The 24,259-nt window shown below is 33.3% G+C and overlaps 2 protein-coding genes across 10 annotated transcripts in view; one reads left to right on the forward strand and one right to left on the reverse strand.

Moving 5' to 3' along the window:
- LOC149797805 (pericentriolar material 1 protein-like) overlaps window positions 1-2,098 on the forward strand; it is a 135,330-nt gene extending 133,232 nt beyond the window's left edge. For all 8 annotated transcript variants that reach the window (XM_089962781.1, XM_089962786.1, XM_089962783.1 and 5 more), the window contains one exon: window positions 661-2,098. In XM_089962781.1, coding sequence (XP_089818907.1) covers window positions 661-677 — 17 coding nt within the window. In that variant the 3' untranslated portion in view covers window positions 678-2,098. The remainder of the gene's footprint in view (window positions 1-660) is intronic.
- A 557-nt stretch (window positions 2,099-2,655) lies between these two features.
- LOC149797806 (serine/threonine-protein kinase PLK4-like) overlaps window positions 2,656-24,259 on the reverse strand; it is a 58,247-nt gene continuing 36,643 nt past the window's right edge. The window contains exons 12-19 of one of the 2 annotated variants that reach the window (XM_089962789.1): window positions 22,538-22,653; window positions 21,154-21,213; window positions 13,973-14,106; window positions 12,867-12,961; window positions 12,186-12,297; window positions 11,363-11,608; window positions 9,878-9,984; window positions 2,656-6,012 (exon numbers count right to left, since the gene is read on the reverse strand). In XM_089962789.1, coding sequence (XP_089818915.1) covers window positions 5,886-6,012; window positions 9,878-9,984; window positions 11,363-11,608; window positions 12,186-12,297; window positions 12,867-12,961; window positions 13,973-14,106; window positions 21,154-21,213; window positions 22,538-22,653 — 997 coding nt within the window. In that variant the 3' untranslated portion in view covers window positions 2,656-5,885. The remainder of the gene's footprint in view (window positions 6,013-9,877; window positions 9,985-11,362; window positions 11,609-12,185; window positions 12,298-12,866; window positions 12,962-13,972; window positions 14,107-21,153; window positions 21,214-22,537; window positions 22,654-24,259) is intronic. The other variant, XM_089962790.1, reaches the window with a different exon arrangement.

Below are 24,259 nucleotides of genomic sequence, written 5' to 3' on the forward strand. Positions count from 1 at the left end.
AGTAGTATACAAATTAGCAATACTGGGCCATGGGGTACTAGCATTAAGTAGTATACAAATCATTATTGTTGGGCTTTAGGGTAATAGCATTAAGTATTATACGAATCAATAATTCTGGGCCTTGGGTGCTAGCATTTAGTAATATACAAATCAATAATACTGGGCCATGGGATACTATAATTAAATTGTATACAAAATCAATAATGCCCAATACAAATCAATAATGCTGGGCCAAAGGATACTTTTAGTGGATAGGAAATGTATCATCTACATATGACTAATTTTTTATATGCAGGCATCATTTACGAAGTTATAAATAGTAAATATATTTAGTCCAGAAATTGGTTGTTTCACAAAGTTTCAAAAGTCATTAAGGTTGAACATAGTAAAAATCTCCGGGGGGGTGGGGAAGGAATTGATGGTTTACAAATGGAAAATAAAGTTTTGAAGTCAAGCATGTCACATAGATTTTAGATGTATTATGACATTACAAAACAATAGGGATATTGTTAAGTGGGCTTTTGTTTCATTGAAACTACTTAGTGCCATCACAGAAAATAATATGCAGTATTTACGGTTTTGGAATTGGAAAAGCAGTAAATGTTTGCAAGTTTATTTATGCAAAATCTTATCTTTTCATTTATTTTTATATTTTTACAGATGGAGCTAGCGGTTGAAGTGGAACAGCTTATAGACTTCATATATTCTGGGTTGTGTGGAGTTTTAGTTACTTCAGAATCATTCCTGTTCATAGGTTTTATTTAATGTTGCTTATTCAGTAAAATCTGGACTTAATGGTTTTAGTTGCATTGTATTGTATTACAGATATTTTGTATTCTATATGTTCAGTAATGCTATGCAAAGTATTACAGATGTTATCATTACACTGCTGATTATACAGTTAAAATTATTCTTTGTTGCAATTTTATCAAAAATGCATGGTGGAACAAAGAACGAATAGCAGTAGTAGAATTGTCTGGTTTCCTTCACAGTGTAATAAGGTGGCTTTGAAAACAGCTGGACAAGTTGTTGTATTTGCAGTAATATATATGAATACATGTCTAAGTAAAATGCCATACAAATATGGTTTGAATTATATGTTTAGCTTTGCATTGTTGTGTATACTACAGATTCATGACTGGAAAAGTACCAGTAACAGCACTGTTTTTGAAGAAAAGATGATGAAGATCAGTCTGCAGGACAACAGATTCGCATTAATGAATCAATCTAGTTTTTGTCCAGCTTGTGCTGTATTTAACTGATGCCAAAACATGAGAGATCCTTGCTACCTAATAGCTACCCATGTACAGTAAAACAGGTTCATCACTTTTCTAGCAGTGGTGTTAAAATTCTGTATAAAAGTTCGTGAAATTCATACATCTTCCACAATGGTTGATGTATTTAGCTAATTACAGACTTGTATAATGTTATGCTATGTTTATAATATGTACCCTGATATGCTTTGAATTTGTTTTTTGTTGCACCTATTTAAACAAAATGTTAATCATCACAATACAGTTCACAGGCAAGATTCTGCATCCCGCAGAATCCGTGTGTGACCAATAATGTTATTTATATTCTGCGACAATTAAACAAAAGTAGCAATTATTGAAAAAGTTTAATGAAAATATTTGAATAGAATGAACAATTATGTAATCATAATATGGTTCAAATTATCTCTTAAAATTGAGCCAAGAAATTCTGAGAAAGAAATATAATCTCAATAAAAGCATGTAAATTTGACATTTACAAGATATAGATTGTGATAACCTTGAATCTCCACAAGTTATCAGACCCAGTTTTCTATCAAATTTGTTTTGGGATTTTTTTTTCCTCCATAATTTTTTATTAGAATCTTGAGTGTCTATTTCTTTGAGGAAATAAATCTCTAGCCGCAGTTTGTCAAATATTGACAAAAAAATTCTTACCCAAAAATATTTAATGGTAATGTTTTTATTATGTTTCTTAATGTACATTAACATTAAAACTAGTTTTGATATCATGTACAGGTGATGACATTATTTAGCATTGTAAACATTTTCACAGAAGTACTTATTTTTAAGTGTTTGACAACTTGGAAATAAAAGTTTCACTTGAACTTCACTGCCTTAATAGTTTTCCTGTACAAATTGCTCAATCTGCCTCCTCCATCGATAAAGACAGAGGAAGAAAAAAAAGCAGATAGCAATGATTGCCTTTACTGATTTTGAGGTTATATCATAAATCCACTTAAGAATGCTTAAAATGATCTTGCAAGTTTTCACTCAAAGGCTCAGGATAAAGAAAGAAGACCTACCTAGTTTGCTACAGAAAACAAAACAAAAAAGCAAATGTTTCTATTTATTTATTTCAGTTAAGTAGAAGATCTTCTATTTAGAGTTAGTTCGGAATAACATATACTAATTGATGTACGTTATTATATAATAGGAACTCAAAAATATAATCATTCTTTAGACACAAAAAATAACTCCACACTGTCTGTAGCCAAATATTAGGCAGGTATACATGCATGTGTCATACATACAACAAAACTTAATATTTGTGAAAAATCTTTTCATCCAAATTTCTGAAATCTGTGATGCAACAAAAATTGTCAACAATTTGTGGCAGGTATAAATAGTAATTTGGTTTGTTAAAAATGAGACAGAAGAAAAGATTAAATAATCAAGAAGTAAAATGGAAAACATACATTCAAACAAAAGAGCAGAATGTATGAAAAGCTGTGAATATGAAAAAAGGACATTTGTCAGTAAATTTATTACAATGTGCAGGATAGAATAAATATGAAATGGAAATGGAGATTTTTCTTTTTATCCTTTGACAACAAAGTTTCTTTTTGTGAATCATCCAAAGGCAGTCATTTCATTTAACTAAACGGGGGAAAATGGATAGATAAAAAGCTGGATATACTGTACCCCAAAAATGCCAAAAATAAAATTTTGTTTTCTTGCATGGTGATTGTTTTTCTCCTTCCAAAGTCATAAGCCAAAGGAGGTCATAAATGATTATGTAACACCATTGTTAAACTGTAAATAGCATATATTATGTATATCTCTTCCCCAATAAATATATGGGGATTTATTAAATTTATGGGGACACGGGGAAAATGTACCATGGATTTACTCCTGATGCAAGACTGCATTGCATATTTATAGAAATAGTGTTTGTATTGTTTGATATTGTGAACAAGACAAGGCAAGCTTATTATATAGAAATATATTGGATCATCCTATACAATGCATCTGAATAGTAGGTCATACAAGGGACATCCAATAAAGATGTTTATTAAACTTCTAAAGCATAAAAAAACTAGTCTTATCCTGTATAACAATTTTGAAATACAAAGTAAACCAAGCAACTTTTAAAATAAAATTTTAAAAATAGTATAGAAACCAACAAATTTTTAAATCGTAAATGAAGTGGTTGGTTGGTTTTTAACGCCAATTTCAACACATTATTGGCTAAATCATGTAGATGAAATGACAGCTAAGTGACATTCCCAAGAAGAAATCAAGGCAGCCGATTGGGCTAGTAAGTTAAAGAGTTACCATGGCTTCCTGAATTTATATTTCTTGGAAGCTGACTTGGATTAAGATGTTAATTTGTCTCAAAATAATTTCTTGAGATGGAAAAAAACACCCACTGGATCAAATTCATTAACAGCTATAAGGTTATACTGACTGGATATTTTACTGATGTTTTGAGAAAGTATGATCCAAGGTACACATGCAGATACTTTGCTTGTTAAGGTACAACAATTAACCAAAATATGCATGCAAAATATTTGAGTGAATTCAACAATGTTCTCTGAATTTACTAAGTGATTAATTTAAAATGTAACTCTTATTCACATAAGACATAAGATGCAACAAGAACATTTTTACAGAAAACTTGTAAATGTTGAAATGTTTTTATCTTCTGTCAATAAATGATTGCATTTTAAACCTATTTCATTCTCAATTCATAGAACATTTTATAACTTACTCAATAATTCCTAAATCTGTTCTGCATAATTTTACTGATTCACAAAGAAAAAATTCAATTTGGGGTGCTACTCTCCCTTTACTTCAACATGAAATGGCACCAACATGCCCAAGTTCCCTTCTAAAAATCTACATGGTCACAAGATTTTTCAACATATTCTCAATAAAGAAATATGTATAACTTGTTTGAGTGTAGCTGCCACAAAAAGAAATTGAGAATTAAAATTCTGAAAAAAAAGATATTGACAAAGATATATAAAAACTTAATAAATAGCTTTATCTCTGTACAAGCATGTAATATACAAAATCTTATGTACATGTACATCAGGTAACCTGTCAGGTGATAAAAATTTTACACTTGATATGGAATTTATATATCTGTACATATACACACATTTTCTTATACACACTTTCTAAACACTACAACTAAAAAGACATTTGTAGAGTTAATGCCCATGGCACAATAAAATCCTATCACAAACTTCTTTGTTAATTAGATGTAATTTTTCATTAAACTTATGTAATTTTTACCAAAATGTGTTGGATGCACAACTTTGTCGATATCAACAACACATATATGTAAATTGTTTATTTTATTCATGCACAATAATAGGTTAATATCTAATGGCATGCTCAAGTTTTGTACTTCCAGAGAAGAGTTTAATGTGTAAAATCACTATTTTAATAAGGTAATGACAAGATCTCAAGAATTTTACATTAAGTCTTTAGACTTGGAAAGAGCATTAAAAGTATTAACTTGGATAAAGGTATTCAAACGGATGGACAGAAAAATAATAGATTACATGTTCATTTCTTAATGGAAATGTTGTGTTGCATTAGGGTTGTTCCAGTAAAATATACTTGGTACCCAGGAAAGGCACTTTTAATGTGGGGTTGTCTCCCATGGATGCAATTTAAAACTGAGTAACCAGAGTACCCTGGCATATATATTTTAAAATGTACCTTCCTGCATATCATCTAGATTTAAATGGAACAGCCCTTACCTGCTTATCCCTAACTGATCCTTAATTTTCAATCGCTGCCAAAATCTGAATAATTTGAGGAGTTTTTAGTGAACAGGCAGGACTAGTAATATAAACTTTTAAAAAATACCCTTACATTTGTCTTCACTTTTAAGTTTGCAAGTTCAAATACATATGCAAACATGAAATACTGAACCTTTCGAGTTGTATACTTAAAACCATTCAAATCAGAACTAAAATTTTTAAAATGTAATACTTTAATAAAAAAAGAACCTAACAAAAGCTCTAACAAAAGTATGCAACAAACATTTTACAGCTAAAAATGAAATGATTTATTTCATAAAAATCTTCCTAACAAAATATCAAGCTTTATGAACAACTAATCTATTACTACCAAAAATGCATACAGAATGGTTTATGAGAAGACCAATGAATGCTCAGGTCTTGTAAATGAGAATATTTTATTGTGAAAATATTTTAAGTTTAAGAAATTTTAAAAGTACATAAGAAGCTGTTTGTGTATCTATTTCAATACCTCATTGAAAAAGAAACCAGTTATCTGCAAGAGTGTGGTACAGTGAGGCACCATTATTGATTTATGAAAACTATTTCCCACTTCCATCCCCAGTAAGTGAATTTTAATGTTTTAGCTGTTGTACACATATGAAATATATGTCTAGAATGCAATAATAATAATAATAATGCGGATTTTTATAATGACAAGAAATCAATTACTGCCTTGGTGAATTACTTCATTGTATCCAAGATAACTTTGGGTAGACTTCATTTCCCTGATTATATATTCACTAATTGCTTCTTCCTTGACATTACATCCACTTCAGTATTGTTTTGATACTGTATCAGTATCGTTAAGATAGTAGCACCTTGTAGCATCTCTCTCTCACTCCCACACAAACGTTCACTGAGAAGACTGCCTAGCTAGCAAAAGTTGAGACTGGGAGTCTTGCAATAATTGTTCCAGAACAAGTGGTACTTTCTCCAAACATTTCTTAACAACTGGAGGCAGTACATCAGACCTTTGAAACCTGAAAATAAATAGCAAATAAAAAATATAAACCTGAAAGATACAAGTACCTCCAAGTGACATTCTTTACCAGCCAGAAAGTCCTTGTAGGAGTTCATGGAAAGTCTGTTTCTTCCATCCATTATATTTAGTTTTTTTACTGCAGAGTACTGAAATTACTTAAGATATTCTTGAAAAACTCGAACATAACCGTATTTAGTAATACAAATATTTTCTTATATATCTGAGTTTTGTTCACAAGTGGAGAACAAAAACTTTTGGTTCTGGCATTGGATTTTAAACCTGGTATCAATAAACTTGTCTGATTTGCATTCAGAGTCATCTACATGTCATAAAAGGTCTTTTAATGAAAACCCCATCCGTTCAGGAGATAAAGCATATCATTTTTATAGTTTGGGAAGGGGGAAACTAATTTATGTAATAATTGTCTGTCACTATTGCCTTGCTTTCCATTGTGGGACTTTAGTCCCAAGTCCAAGCTAATTATTCCCCCCTTCTCCAATTAGTATCAGAGAGCCAGAATTGAAAAGATCATGATCCCAGTCTGACTCCTTAGTCACAGCCAACATACAGACCTGGTCATAGAGTGCAGGATATCAGAGCAGGTGAGAAGAGGGAATCAAGGTGCTAATAGCAGGTCAGCATTACAAAACTAAAATTAGTTCCCCCCCACCCACCCATTCCTTTTAATTGGAGTAATATATTACCTGCTGCTGTCAACTGCAAAATTTACCAGTTAAGAGGGACACTATTGGCTTCAACACTTATTTTTGTTTTCAAAAATAAATATTTACTTTTATGTTAGAAGTGTTCACTACTGTAAGCTGGTAGAAGGCTGGGCCATCACCCCAGGGCTGAACAAAACAAATGATCCTTCACCCTGATTCTCCAAAGATCTTAGGTAAATGGAGAAGGTAGGGTGAGACCGGCAGAAGGCAACTCTCATTATGTCATCCAAAGACGAGTGATCAAATAGGCACTGAGGTAGTTGTCTCCATCTTGAAGTGTTCTTTCCAAAGAAATTTGTTTAAGGCAGAGCTGAAACTTTCCACCTTATTTAACACTATAAAGATCATGGTTTAGATAGCCAAAGTCAAGTAATTTTTCACCCTCTCATTATCCCCCTTCCACAGAAGGCTGTGTACCTCTTCCCTTAAATTAAGGCAGCTTGGACTGGTGAAAGAAGATGGTAGCTGCCCTTTAAGATGGAATGGACCATACATTATCTATGATGCCTGATCCAACCCCTTGAAGAAATTGCAAAACAAGCTCCCGTTGGGATGATGGGAAGAGGGAGACACCATAGGTAAGGGTGCAACTCACTAGGGCAGATTCCTTCTCCTATGTTTCATCTAGTGAATGATGGGCAAAAGGGAGTTTTGAACAGAGGCTACTTCTGAGACTGATGAAGCTACACCTGCTGGAAGAACTTGAGAAAAAGTCTCATGGGGTGGTCAGGGTGGACACACTTTTTTGCCAGTTTTCAAAGTCTCTGAGCTGCTGCCAGCATGGTTCCCATGCTTTTCTAAATATAAATTTCCAGGTCTTTTCCAGATGGAAATTAATTTTTTCAAGGTTAACAAATGACCATTGCTGAATGGAATTAAAGAACTTTTTGGATTATAAAACATGCATTTTCCAAATCTGAAGATGTTTCTCTTTCAAGACTCAAGAAAACATATATGTCAGAAAAGATGATCAAGTACAAAACCACAAAATGAGTCACACAAAACAAATCTGACTATTCATATAAATTGGCATTTAAAACCATTTCAATGTACAGAATACGAATCATAACTTTACTTTTCTGACCTACATTATGTTGCTACATGGAAACAACATAATGAGCATAAATTATTTTGTTTCCTTTCAAACTTTTATTTAATTCTAAAGCAATATAACATATACAAAGTAAACATTCCCTATCAAAGGATAGAGGAAAAAAACAATAAATGCAAATTATTAGAATCTTATCTTGCAATGAAAAGAGTTTAACCCTGAATTTTAACTTGTGCCAATAAACTTGAACAATTTTTCAACCAACCTAAACTCCTTAAGACGATTTGGTTAAAAATTCCATCATTTAAAGATATTTACAAAAGGATTGATTTAAATTTTGACAAAAGACCTTCAAAATTATATATTGCTGTATAAACAAGGACTGAATTTTCTGTAAAATCAACTTGTCTTCTTGTAGTTCAATAAACCAGTCCCAAAACCTGTATTGATACATGGGCTCTTATTGTTTCTTAATTTATAAGAAAAGTGATAACAATTTCCCATTTCTCCCGCATTCTATTTAAGAACTGAAACCAATGCTTCAAGCTATATGTCCCTGTGTAATAGTTTCATGCCAAAGTTCAGCTCAGAGATTCGACATTTTACTAAACCGGGTTTCCTCTGAATATTCCAATCCCATTTTTCACATTTGGACATTTAGAATGGATTGTGAGTTCAGAGCAATTACATGCAAAAAAATTTGGAATCTGCCACCACCGTAAGATAGCTTACCAGTGGACCTAGCAAATTTAAACTATGTTAAATCGACTTATAACTTGAAATTGATAGGAATATTATTTATTTTCTCAAAAATGTGAAGTATTATATTCGTTATGTCTTTAATCCACTGATAGACTAGACGAAACTTGGCATAGATGAAACCTGACTTGGTACTAGCCATTTGCGTTAATAGTCACAACTCTCAAACAACGACATTGGAAGTCCAATAGTCAAGTGATAACTCCTTTTTAATGTTGTTGTCCATAAATTCAGTTAAATTAAATTCTGATATCTTTTGTAAAAACCAAAAAGAACATATAATTCTCAACATATTTATTTAGAGAACAACTACAAGAAACTTGGCTAGTCTGATTCATCAAGCATAGTAGTCTGGTTCCCTGCTTCATATGCTCCCTCCATGAGAGAGCACATGTCAACGTGGTAGTCATGTGATACAACAAAACTCCGAAAGTAGGTCTCGGAATAAATATAGAGAATTTTGTGCTCTTTCATTTTTGTATTTTTTTTACAACCAGTATACGACTTTCATTTAATATATTTTTCTACAATATTTGAAAATGTGAGATTCTGTGTGCTCGTGTGACTAGCAACTGAAATCGCTAGTACCAGCTCAAATTTCATCAATGCATTAGTTTTATCGTCTTTCAGCAGATGAAAGACATAATGATTTTAATACTCACAATTTCTGAGAAAATAAATAATTTTGATATCGATTTTATGCAGGTATAACTCAATTTAACAACATTTAAGTTTGCCTGCCCTTCTGCTAAGCGGCTATGCTTTAACGACACCATGACCTCCTCTTGTAATGCTGGACAGGTTTTCATATCTTCCTTATAAAAATTGTAAAAAAGATACGGATATCGAACTGTGTGTGAAACAAAAAGTCTACTAGACAAATCTAATCCATTGAGCATTTGGATTGTCTCAACAAATATATTTATGGCAAGCACCCAAATGATCCATACTGCAAACTCCTAATACTCTGGTAAAACTCGATAAATGTAACTCACGATCAGTTCAGTTATGACTCATTTATGTAATTGTTTCGGGCATCAAGTTGCGGAGGAAAATTCCCGGGTTTTTCCAGACTTTCATCAGTATTTGCAAAATTCAAAAAATTTTCATGGTCAGGGAAAAAATAATGAATAAACCATACATAGAGATGTACCTGATTACCTCCATTTTTGTCCCTACCTGGGCGAATTGAATAAATTCTGAATAATCCATAACTCTAATAGAACAAAGAAGGAGAAAAAAAGGAATACCCAGAACATCTTGCATTTTAACTTGAACTATAAATTTGTTTCACTACACAGTCACCATGCTACTTGTATCTGTCATACCTGGACAATTTTCCTGCTGGATCAATGTACTTGACAGTTGTGGTAGTAGACTTGACACCTATTTGGTTACCATCAAAAAACTTCACCCAGATTTCACCATTTAAATGCTGCAAATAAAATGAAACTGTAAAGAACATTGTATGTGACCAACACGTGTACCTGGCTATATAGAAAAATTTCTCATTCTTTAATTATTAAGAGCATAGCTTTTCACTCTGAAATTAATGCCTAAATTTTTTTACAATGTATATTATTATTTTTACTATCTGCACCTATTATGTTAAAACTCTACCAAATAAACCAAAATGTTGTTGGTTGAAGTCACAAAAGTGTGTGTGTGTGTGTGTGTGTGTATATATATATATATATATATATATATATATATATATATATATATACACACACACACAAACACACACACACACACACATAGAATTACACTGCTGTATAATTGTTATACCACAATATGTATATATACATTTTTCATTTAAAGGAAACTAGGCTTCTATAGGAGGTTTTTTAGTTGGAAATTTTATGTCCAAAAATTTTCAAAAGTATGTTAAATGTCTAGACAATTCACTGTTGTGGCTAGAACATCTACATGTAAATACAAACATACCTTCCCAATTTCAATAGTCTACCTCATGTGGGTTTTGCTTAATCATATTAACACAGTTTTTGTATAAAAGATATAATCAAACTTCAAAACTATATAAACAATGAAAAATGGCTTATATGACACGAAAATCTAATAAGCATAACAAGTTCTGTGTTACTGACAGATGGAGGGATATGGCCAAGCCGTGATGCTACCATTGCAAGCCAAACACTAAAACAAAATCTATCCAAATTAAACAAGGTTAAAGTGAAAAAAGAAAGCTATTCACCTTGCCATTTGACCAGTAGCCATGCTTTAGGAGATCAAAAGAACAGTTTCAAATTATTCTGGATTACTTTCCAATGTCTTCAAATCATGTCCATTAAATTTATCAAAGAATGAATTTAAGCATAAGCTATTTTTCAACATTTCTGTTGATATAGATGTAAAATAATTTATTTTCTAATTAATATTTCTTGGCTATCAGCATCTAGTTACAACAAAATTCAATCAAAACTATAAATATTTCTGCAAGGTTACATTTATGTAGCATTCCATATTCAGCACCTTTCCTGGGCATTAAATTGTGGCTTCAACAAGGAACAAATAAACAGACATGAACATACAATTGAAACCTTCTTCATTATCCATTAATTGTGCAGAAATTTTTAAAATCACCAAAGTTGGCTTCAGTGTCTGAAAGATGGCTACAGCCATGCCATTTTCATCTATTTCCATTCATTTTAAGGACATCAATGACTTCAAAAGTTTCAAAACTGCTTTAGCCTACAAAAGTCACCAGAGTTTCACAGAAAATTCAAGGAGTGTTGAAACCCATTAGAAACTATTAGGCCCCATTTTGCTTACAGATGGGTATAAAAACATACCTGTGATGCCCGTCCGACATCTTTAATTAGCACCTGTCGAACAACATCCTTTGTGGTTAGTTTTTGAACTTGACTATTAGTAGGAGATGGGTTTGTCCCCATTGTTGTCATGATAGCACTCTCTGTTACTGTGGAATGGGCCCGAAGTGTGATGTCATGAGAATCATTCCCTTCAGCCCCTCTAGATCCAGATTTATCCACATAATCTGTAACATTGCTTACCACGGTCCCATCAAAAGAGGTCATCTGAGAGAGAAATCAATTGTTATTTTTGAGAGAATCAATAATTTAATTTTACATGCCAAATAAATTAGATGCAAATTTAAGATGCCTGATGATCAAGTATATTCTCTACTGAAACAAAAGATATGTCACTAAAGGTATATAATTTATAAAATTAAAAAGGTTTCATACTCTACTTCAAAATATAAGAAACTGGTAAACAAATTGTTTTTTTTTCTTTGTAAAGTATCTCAGTATTTAAAAAAACAATAAAAACAATCATATGACTTGAAAAGTCATGATAGAAAACTGATAGGAATACAGCAGTCAGCTTTAAATATCTCTGCATTTGATTTTTCATGACTGTCAATTTATTGACTTTGTAGATATTTGTTTTCAAGCTTCTACATAAAACATATTTCAGTTTGTATTTAAATTTGTGGATATGGGAAGGGAAGGTCCTATTGTTCCATGGAGGAATCATTCTTCTTTGTTCATAGCAGCTATGAAATCCATGAAAACGGCATTTATTAAATCTTTTAGACTATTTTCATTTGGAAATCAAACTGAGGATAATTGACATATAGAAAGTTTAACTTACGGTGGGAGGTGGATTTCCGTTAGAAGAGGGGTTACTACTATTATGTTCACTGCTTGTTCCATCACTGGCTGAACTAAACTTGCCAGAGTCGTTAAGGTTGGAGTTTGGCCTCCTGTAATGCACAAAATCATGTAGTTTATATTGAATAGTATCTTTATAACTTCAATAATTATAAATTTGTAAAATAAAAAAGAGACTATCTCTCTCATTTAAATTTAGGGTGTTCATTCCACCAAAGTTTATTTATTTGACAAAAATGGATTATGTGCATTTTCTACTGTTATTAAATTCAAAATAAAGTTTTATTTTATGAAATACATCTGCAGCAAAGCAGCATAATCACAATGCATTTCCAACCCAATACATATATTCACAAGCATACACACACCCACAGATGCATTATCCCAATGCTTTTCCAACCCAATACATATATTCACAAGCATACACACACCCACAGATGCATAATCCCAATGCTTTTCCAACCCAATACATATATTCACAAGCACACCCACACCCACAGATGCATAATCCCAATGCTTTCCCAATAAATATATTCACAAGTATATCCAACTTTTAAAAACTTGAACATGAAATTTTAACATTGACAAAATCTATGGCCATCATTGCTGGAAAAATTATACCAGTATCCTACCATAGTACAGATGATACAAAAAATCATACCTTCCAATAATTATTGGGAAAAACTCTTCCTTAAGAGAGCATCTTTGCTGGACAGCAGTGACCACACTCTCTATTTCCAAACACTGTTGTCGACACTGTGAGAAAAAAAATCTGGATTATTTTCATTGATATTGCAAGCACACGCATAGGTAGACTATTAATCAAACCTTATTTTTTTAACTACAACCTGTCATCAAAAGTTTTATTCTTGAAAATGATTCAAAGCTAATCAACTGTTTGATGGAAATGATCATTTCTTTTGTTTATGTTATATTAGCAAAATCTGTTCCATGGTTAATAAAACTGACTTTAATGGGAGTTCACCAAGCTTGTTACAAGTCCAAATGGTCTGACCAGTGGAAGATCAAAACAAAAGACATAAATGCAATGAGCATCCAATCCGATTCTGATATGGGTTTGTATGCACTATAGAAGCCACCATCCAATCCAATTCTGACATGGATTTGTATACACTACAGAGGACACAATCCAGCCCAATTCTGACATGGATCTGTATACACTACAGAAGCCACCATCCAATCCAGTTCTGACATTGATTTGTATACACTACAGAAGCCACCATCCAATCCAATTCTGACATGGATTTGTATACACTACAGAAGCCACCATCCAATCCAATTCTGACATGGATTTGTATACACTACAGAAGCCACCATCCAATCCAATTCTGACATGGATTTGTATACACTACAGAAGCCACCATCCAATCCAATTCTGACATGGATTTGTATACACTACAGAAGCCACCATCCAATCCAATTCTGACATGGATCTGTATACACTACAGAAGCCACCATCCAATCCAATTCTGACATGGATCTGTATACACTACAGAAGCCACCATCCAATCCAATTCTGACATGGATCTGTATACACTACAGAAGCCACCATCCAATCCAGTTCTGACATGGATTTGTATACACTACAGAATACACCATCCAACCCAATTCTGACATGGATTTGTATACACTATAGATGACACCATCCAAATTAGTTTGACACCCTTGATTTAACCTAACCAATGAAATACATGCAGTTATGGAAACTGAGCCATAACTTATATACTTTTGTGTCCAGTAACTGACCTGTTTGACATACTCCAACAGTTTCTGTGTTTCCTGCGTTAGGTGTTGTTCCATGTCAGCTGACTCAAGTACAAGGGATGTCCCAGTTTTTTCAATGATTCTCATTCCTCGGGAACTAGAGGTAAATTTGGCACCTGTAACAAATAGTAGATGTTAAGATGTACTTTTTGGAGGATTAAAGTTAAAGATCAGTGTTTTTTACTTGACACAACAAAAACATATTTCTGTCAACTGTTTCATGTTCAACTTTAAGTAATGGTAATTCTACATTTTGCTGTATATTCCCATTTATATACTAAATGTCATCTGTTCTACTGGGTACAAAATGCTGTATGTTGTACTGGGTACTAAATGGTATACTAAATGGCATGTGTTCTACTTGATATTAAATGTTGCATGTTGTACTGGGTACTAAATGGTATGTGGTCTATTGGATACTAAATGTCATGTATATGGATACAAAATGTTGTGTTCTACTGGATACTAAATGTCACCTGTTGTACTGTGATAGTAAATGACATGTTTTACTGGCCACTAAATGTCACATGTTTTGCTGGATACTTAATGTAATGATTCGTACTAGGTACTGAATGGAATGTGTTGCACTGGATACTAAATGATGTGTTCTAATGGCCACTAAATGTCACATGTTCTGCTGGATACTTAATGTAATGTGTTGTACTAGGTACTGAATGGCATGTGTTGCACTGGATACTAAATGTAGCATGTTGTACTGGGTACCAAATGGCATGTGCATACTATATGTTTTATGTCTTCTACTGGATACTGTCATGTGTTCTACTGGACACTAAATGTCATGTGTTATACTGGATACTAAATATAACGTGTTGTACTAGGTACTGAATGGCATGTGTTGCACTGGATGCTAAATGGCATGTGTTGTAATGTGATATAAATGATGTGTTCTAATGGCCACTAAAAATGTCACATATTCTGTTGGATACTAAATGTTGCATGTTACACTAGGTACCAAATGGCATGTGTTGTACTGGGTACTAAATGTCACATGTTGTACTGTGATAGTAAATGATGTGTTCTAATGGCCACTAAATGTCACATGTTCTGTTGGATACTAAATGTAATGTGTTGTACTAGGTACTGAATGGAATGTGTTGCACTGGATACTAAATGTAGCATGTTGTACTGGGTACTAAATGGCATGTGCTGTACTGGGTACTATAAGTTTTATGTCTTCTACTGGATACTGTAATGTATTCTACTGGACATTAAATGTCATGTGTTCTACTGGATATTAAATGTCATGTTTTGTACTGGATACTAAATGTTACATTTGGTACTGAGTACTAAATGTCATGTTTTGTAATGGGTACTAAATGTCATGTGTTCTACTGGATACTAAATGACATTTGTTGTACTGAATACTAAATTTCATGTGCATGGATCCTACATTCAATTCTACCAAATATGTGAAAGTCCCAAACACTCCAATTGGTCCAACTTTGAAACTTTAAAATCACTATGTGGCTACAAGTATCAGCGGTAATGATGACACCAAATTGTCACTGTAACGATGACACCAAATTGTCATTGTAATGATGACACCAAATTGTCATTGTAATGATGACACCAAATTGTCATTGTAACGATGACACCAAATTGTCATTGTAACGATGACACCAAATTGTCATTGTAATGATGACACCAAATTGTCATTGTAATCTGTTTCATGTACAAGCCCAGAAAATGATCTTTTCAATATTTTCAACACCATCTTCACTCTGCATAAAAAACGGTAAAATCAGCATAAAACAATCTTGTATTTGAAGGTTTGGTTATGTAGGTGGTGGTCTCAACATCCTAAATATCTGTCAGAAATGGATAGTCAGCAAAACCAAAATCAAAATTCTGATAAAAGTTACTCAGTTCCAGTCTATTTTTGTAAATCAAGATCATTTCCCTCTTAACAACCTTGTAACTAGTATATTGCAAATGACACATGATATGCCTCTCTCATAACCATTTCTCTGCTAATGACCATATAACCAGTGTATTGCAAATAACACATGATATGCTTGTCTCATGAATAATTGAACATTTCCCTACTAATGAACTTGTAACAAGTGTAATGCAAATGACACACGATATGCCTGTCTCAAGACTAATTCCCTGCTAATGACCTTGTAACTAGTGTATTGCAAATGACAAATGATAAGCCTGTTGCATGACCTTTCCTAAGTGATGATCTTAACCTTCTGAAGAAGAGACTTACCTACTGTATGACAAAGTGCAAATCTGGGGGTAGTTTCATCGAAATATATGTAAGCTCTAAAAAGTTGTTGTTGCTGTAGGGTTTAACGCCATTTTTCAGCACACAATAGGCTATGCATGGCAGCCAGTATTAATAGTGGAGGAAGAACCCAGGAAAACCCCGGAAAGAACCACCGTCCCTCGAGAAGCTACTGGCAAGCTTTCTCACATACCCACACTGGCCAAATCCTAGACTCAAACCCACACAGACAGAGGTGAGATGGCAGTGATCCATAATGGATAGCGCTTTAGTAACAGCTTGGATAATGAAACACAGAACTGATCAGTGCAAAAACGAACACCAAATTTTCCCATTTAAATATTTGTGGATCTGTTCTGACAGAATTTATATATATTCATTGATGTTAATAAATCTCTCAAATTATCATTTTTCATCTTTTTGGGTCCACCTTGGTATATATCAACAACCCCACTGCCCATGCCCTCCCCCTGGTCCATCCCTACCACCATGCTGTATTGCAACAACTGCATACCCAGTTATCTAAACATTTAAATCTAATTAAATAAATTTTAGTCTTTCATAAAAACTTTTTGCAATTCTGAATAATTTAATAAATGTTAGATGTTAATTTCCATATTTATCATTAAACTCAGTATTGCCTGAAATGATAATTACCAAATTTTATTGTATGCATAACTTGATAACCTTGATTTATTTTTGGTACATATTGCCAGTTTATAAATGACTTATTCATGATAATGACCAGCAAGGGAGGTACTGATGGCATGGTAGTCTGATGTTATGTAATACTTATATAGGGGTGTTCTACATGTACATTGAAATTGGGAGGTAGACTAAGACTCAAGCAAGAAGCTATTAATAACCTGTTAAGTTGCTGTTTACATGGATGATCATCGTTATGTTATACTTGATACATTCGGGTTGACCCTAAGAAAATTCATTCTGCTCAGTGACAGTTATGTACATACATTTAGTGTCATGTGCTTCTTTTGACACCATTCTTTCCAAATGAACTTTCACATCAAAACTGGCACCCTCCTGGGGGTTTTCATTTAATAGAATTTACTATCAAATTCATTTTGGTATTGTCCCAAATCAGATACTCACATGGTATACTAATAACATAAAGGTCATACCTGTTTAATACAGTTCTCATACAATTTTTAATAGGAAAAAAATAAGAATATTTTCTTCATCTTGGGATCAACCTAGTTAACTTCACTAACCTGGAATGAACCTAGTTAATTCCACTAACCTGGGATCAACCTAGTTAATTCCACTAACCTGGGATCAACCCAGAAAACACTTATGCAGGATTCAGTCTAGTATAGATTAGTTAACATGATATAAGCAAACTGAGGTAATCTTTATAAAAAGGTACATATATTTAACTGTGTAAGGCACATAACCAGCATCTATTCACATAACTGTTATATATTCATGAAGGAATGGTGATACCAAAGGCTAAAATTCTGAGTATAGATAGACTAAGATCATAACTGATCTATTATAGTTTTGTGTTTTGGCCAGACAAAATCATAATTTTTCACACACTGGAAAGCTGCTTGTTTCAATGTTTCCTTTGTTTATAATTGGCAGACTTTTGTTTTCTGAAAGCAATCCAGGTTAGTTATCATTAAAACCCTGAAACTGGTTAGAGTTAAGAGGAAATGTTGTCGGGTGGCTAAACCAGTACTCTGATGTATAATTGTCTTTTACTCCGTAAAATTAGCACAGTTACCATTGCTGTGTGAAACCATGAGTAAGGTCGCTTATATAAAAAACTACAACTCAGTTTTTACATTATTTCAGTTCCAACCTTCAGTGGCACCATTATGTAAATTTGCTCACTAGCCTAAATGTGAGCATTGAACTAAACCATATTGTTGTTTGTTGTAGTCATACTGGGATCACATTTTAATGAGTTATGTATTTATAATTTCAAGCAAAATAAAAACACAATTACTGGTGCACTGTTACAAAATTCTAATGCAAGAATTCATAAACAAACAATAATTAACTAGAGACAAAAGGGAGAGGTACTGCTTACAGCAACCAGCGAAAGCTCAATTCTTGTCATCTTCCAATCAAATTATACACAAATCTGATTTAGGCAGAAACAATAAAACAGAAAATTAAATAAATTTGCTAATTAAGTTTGACTAAATAAATGCATTTAGAACTTACCACATGCATCTTTTGATGTCATCTGGAACTTGTGGATTGGGTTATGCATGGATCATGCACTTTTTAATGTTTTTACCTACTCAGTTGGGGGGGTGGGGAATCAGCTTATATGCGAGTATATATGGCAGTAAATGAGTCATTTTAAGAGGACTGGGAGAAGTCGATGGAGTGGGTGTTATTTATGGTTTTCTATTTTTATTACTGATAGAAAGGACTGGTCAAACACAGATGAGTGATAAATCTGGGTTTAGGTGTTGCTATTCAATAGGAAAACAAACCAATATTTAAATACTCATTTTCTATTGGTTTCAGCTCTACATGACTAACATTATCCACTGTTGTGACACTTACCTTGATACAAGGGTTTTGACTCAATACAGCAGAAAATATTAAATCAAGATATATTAAAGGTTAAAGCTTCATTAAAACATCTTCATCAGTTCGAAGTTATACACACATACATGGATACAGGTCACTGTTTAAATTTCCCTAAGCATGACTTTAATCTGGGAAAGGGGATGTGGCTATGTCATGAAACACAGTCTAGTTATTATACAACTAGTTCAGGTTTTATTAAAATATCTAATCCCAGACATGGATACAAGTTACATTTCCATTGTTGTGAACTTCACCCTCAGGCTGTGGGCTTGGCAATGATGTGTTATACTGTGTATACATGATAAACAATTGGCAAAACACTAATAAAATATCTTCAGTAGATCAAAAGTTATTCACCATACAAGGATACAAGTCAGTTACTTTTCACTTGATGTAACCTTCGCAGTGAGGCAAGGTGGTATGACTAAAGTATGTCTTGTGTGTGTGATTTGGATTTTTAACGTAGCTTTAACAATTTTTCAGTCATATCGCTACGATGTCTGCAATGTGGCAGTTTATAGTGATGTCTAGCACTGAGGCATCATGCCACAGACATACAGCACGATGTCCCATCCATTCACATTATCCTGACACCAGGCTGACCAGTTCTAACACTAACCTCTTAATGCTGAGCGCCAAGTGAGGCAGCTGTTAGTACCATTTCTGTAAGTCTTTGGTATGACTCAGCCGGAAATCAGACCTACGACCTCCCGCATCCTAGGCGAACGCTCTAACTACTAGGCCACCAGAGTGGTCTGCAAACCATGCAGAAAGTTCATTAACTGTAGATGATGAGGACGAAATTTACCTCAAATGCAAGCCATGGATATTTGGACATGCATACAGATGGATGGACACCATAATATACTCTACCTCATAGTTGGAATATTCAAATTCTATAAAGGCACAGAAATCTAATCAGATCATCAACATAGGCATACAAACATGCAAACCAAATTTATTTTGTGTATCTCACAAACAAATCAGGTTTTTTGTCATCAGCAAGGGTAAGATACGTTTTCAAAGTTATGCAGCATACCTTATAGTGCTATTTACATGTGAGACATATATTTAACATGAAGTATTCTGTGGGGCCCTTGCTTTGGAATACAGGGTTGGGTGTGCATATAGTATTTACCCAACAAGTCATTGCTTAATGATAAGCACACATTTCTGCTAAATTTTTGCAGAGATTTACTAATGATAAATTTATCTGATAAAAGGGCCACCCACCAGTTTTCTTGAAATAATTAAGACACTAGCTCCCATTTGAGAAACAATAAAAGTGTTTACTCGAGACATGTGCACAAGTTAGTTAATAGAATAAATGTAGTATGGTGTTCCTGATGGACAAGTATGGGTAAAGTCTATTTTTAACATGAGTGTGACAATAAAGGCAGATGCTAAAAACAAGAACAAGCATTCAAACTAAGCATGGGGCCACAACCATTAAAAATTGGTTCCCGATACATATCTTTTTCATACCACATTTCACAATGACCATTCCATGCAATGGGTTATTACAGCACTTTAAGAAAAAAAAACAAAATTGCAGAAATTAAGCCACAACCATGGTGGTGCAGAAGCATTCCTAATGACCACTGTGTGCATTCCAAACTGAAGCATTCCTAATGACCACTGTGTGCATTCCAAACTGAAAACCCAACATGTTTTAAATTACAAAGGTGACAATTTGTCTATTCCATACCAATGGTGTAATGACATATTGGTCTTGCTTTACTGTTAAACAAGACAATTTTCTGAGAATAATTTCCTGATGAAATAACAATTATCTCACCAACTTATAAAACAAAGGTCAGTATTTTCATATAATTCTAACATAAAAGCTGGAAAGTATGTCAAAGTAACCCAACTTTTCTGCATCATATGTATTTATCCTGAGATGTACCCACATTGCAACATTAATTACAACTGAAGAAGAGTCATAAGCATTCAAACCATGACATAATTTCAAAACCATGCTTAATAAATCACAGACAGCCATAGGGACCCAGCCTCATCCCAAAATGTATATGTACTTTAAACATTTTCCCAGTACATGTACTGAAAAAGTCATACCATGTGACAGGTAGGACAGAGAAATCCATGATAGATGGACAAAATGGATTTATTGAAATGACCTAGTACAATGTCAATCCACATGTACAAACCCAGCCTCAATCTTACTTTGTGGTGTACATGATTTTTGAATAAAAAATGCATTGAGGTATTTATAGAAAGTGATAAGACAGTGGTCATCAGGAATGGCATGAGAGACTGAGTATGCAATTCACAACACACATGGACAAATGCTAATATAAGCATGGTGTATGTATCTACTTACTCCAGCTAATTTTATCTAATGAATCATCTTCCTCCCCATTTCCACTTTCTGTAGATTTGCCTTTGAAAGCAACAAATAGAGTTCGGATTGCTTTTAAGACACCATTGGTAAAAAAAAATTTTTAATGTATTATACCAGTATTTATACTCCAATGTTGATACTTAAATATGAAATTCCCCACCACCCCAGTAAGCGAACATTCTTGAGTTAGAAAATTTCTCCTATTTCAAATCCTGGTTTTTAATTTGGAAAATCTTGGTGATGGCAAAATTAGACCTGCATGAATGTCAGCAGCAAATTTTGTGGGCAGTATGGTGAGGTTATTTATAAAAAAAAATTAAAAAGTGTTTTTGCCAAGCATTCAATTAGCAAGCCAGCAAAAGTGGCTCTTTTACAAGCAACAATGTCTATATTTAAATTTTTCTCACTTTTAAATTTTATATTTTAATTTGTTTTAAATTCATTTGAGTTTTCAAATCTAGCAAACATCAGATAAGTAGCACTCGTTACAAAAAAAGGCATTATACACAACAATGGTATTTATACATGGCAAAAGTGAGAAAAAAGAATCACATTTGTATCAGTATGCCTGTGATTGTAGATCTCCATTTATCGTAAAGTTCTTTAAGATGCACAGCTTTCTTGTTTTTCATCCTTTCTTTCTATCTTTTTCAGTAAATTCTAAGAATTCTAAACTTAATCAAGACAAAGCCAATTCTACAAGTCTCGTTAGGATCATTAAGAAATTAAGTCAATGCTAATTTGAGGAAGATAAAAAAAGTACAAGGTCCATTAGAACTAAAGTCCTGATCACTGATTATCTGTTAACAAAGGCACAATGACTACCATATATATTCACTTATAAGTCAAGTCCAAGTGCAAACTGCACAGACCCAGATTTGCTGTCACATAATGCACCAACAGATCTGTGTGCAGTTTATTAGGAGTAATCAGTAAAACAAACATAGACCCTGATCTGAAGGTGCAATGGTCCATGGCAGATCAATTTCTTTGTTGTTTTCAGTTTGACTCAACTTTGAAATGAGTATATACAGTACCTGCACTTTTTTTGTATCAAAAAATGTTTAAATAATACCAGTAAATACAAGAAAAATTATAGAAGACAATCTGTGTGTGTTATGTACATTAAAATTTAGCAAAAATTATATCAAAATACATATGTATTGTAATGAAAATTCGAATTTTGCAAATATATATCGCTATAAATGAGTGTGAAAATATGAAATTTCTGATATATATGGATACAAATGAGTCAAAAAAGCTGCTTGTGTTAAAATATACATTAATACAAATTATATCAGTAAAATACATGCATATGTGCAGACAACGCTAAATGTACCAGATCGGAGTAAATGACACATACCATCATAAAAGACAGCTTCAAAGTCTGCATCTGGACCATTCTCCATCAACATACATTTCGCCCTCTGGGTATACAAAGTTACTTTTGGAGTTTTTGACCTTACTAATTTCACAAATCTGAAAAATGAATAAATTGTTCCATGTAAGTTGATTGGTTCAACCTTGTAAATATGTTTATTACTGAAATGATAAGTACAAAAATTTGTTCTGCTATGATGGCAAATTTCTTTTCTTACAAATCAGCTAAACATTAAAACCTTGGTTGGGCTTTGCCTGCGTATACAGGGTAACACAAAATGACAAAATTGGGCCATACTCTTGAGCCTGTTCTGGATTTAACCAACAATTCTGGACTGGACTGAAACTTTATTCTACAATCCTGTTATCTGATTGGTTAAAATTCTGAATCCAACATGAAACTGACCAATCAAATGTATTTCTATCTCCAGATCTAACTTTAAGACTTATGTTGGAAATCCATGGATGACTCATCTTCATCCGCCAAATTTTCAATTTGTACCAGGTTATTCCATGGTGAATCAGTTAACTACTCTAGTGATATCTACTGCATTTTGCAAGTTGTCTCTTTTAAAAACATGACAACCCAACCAACAGAATAGTAACAAAAGGGTTGACATTTGAAAGGAAGCTACAGTAATTTGGATTGAATAAAGTAATTTGTAGCTGCATTCAATAAAATTTCAGCAAGGTGTGGAGATGCATATAATTATGTGAGACCATTTGCAGCTTACCTGTCCACCAACGGTGTAGAGATGGGTACCATTGGACAGGCTTAAACTGACCAAACAAAACTGTTTTTCTTACCATACAAAGGCTTGCTATCATCAGCTCACTGCCAATATGACATACATCATGATGAACAAAATCCAATAGGCAATATGTATAAATGACATATCAAATGCTATTGAAGTATATTAACCCATAAACTGTTGTTTTTGCTGCCATATTAAACTGAAATGTTTCAATAAAAAAGGATATGAGAGCACATCTAGCTGCATCACTGTTTCTGTTGAAAGATACAAAACTAAGACAAACATCTCTAAATGTTTGATTTTGGATACTTCCTGTAGTATGTGACTGAGACATACCAAAAATGCTGTTTTCCTCGTTTATTCCATTTACTATTCATGTCTGATGATGAGGAAAGCATTTATTGGAATTTTATGAATTTGTTTTCCCAAACCACTACAATTAAGAATAGTAAATATTTACCATATTAGTGTGCATTTTTTATATATACCTGATTATAGGTATACTGTTCAAGCCCTTTAGTAGACACAATGGTTGGGGTCCACAAAATGCCGTCATATTACATATCATGCAGTATCCAGAAAAATCCGCTAACTGAAGAAAATATTACATGTATGTCTGCTTGACTGTACAGGCTGATAGTTGGGGGTGGGGCAGAATGTACAACTATAGACTTCAGTTACTAATTTAAATTGGTACATATTAAGCTAGAAATATTTATAAAAAAAATTATTACATATTTAAAATTTATTCTGGTGGGCAGAGAACCCATGAACTCACAGTCTAACCAATATTACTCATCCTGCCTAAATTTCACTAATTCTGCTAAAATTAAACAAATCAACAACCCACCCCACCCCATCATACACTAAAACATTACCTTCAGTTCAAATCACTCAAGATATAAACACAGACCACGTATCATTGTAATGCAAAAGTTAAATGTACACAT

This window comes from Sinohyriopsis cumingii, chromosome 6, assembly GCF_028554795.1.
Source record: "Sinohyriopsis cumingii isolate HCF-2022 chromosome 6, ASM2855479v2, whole genome shotgun sequence".
Taxonomy (NCBI): Eukaryota; Metazoa; Mollusca; class Bivalvia; order Unionida; family Unionidae; genus Sinohyriopsis; species Sinohyriopsis cumingii.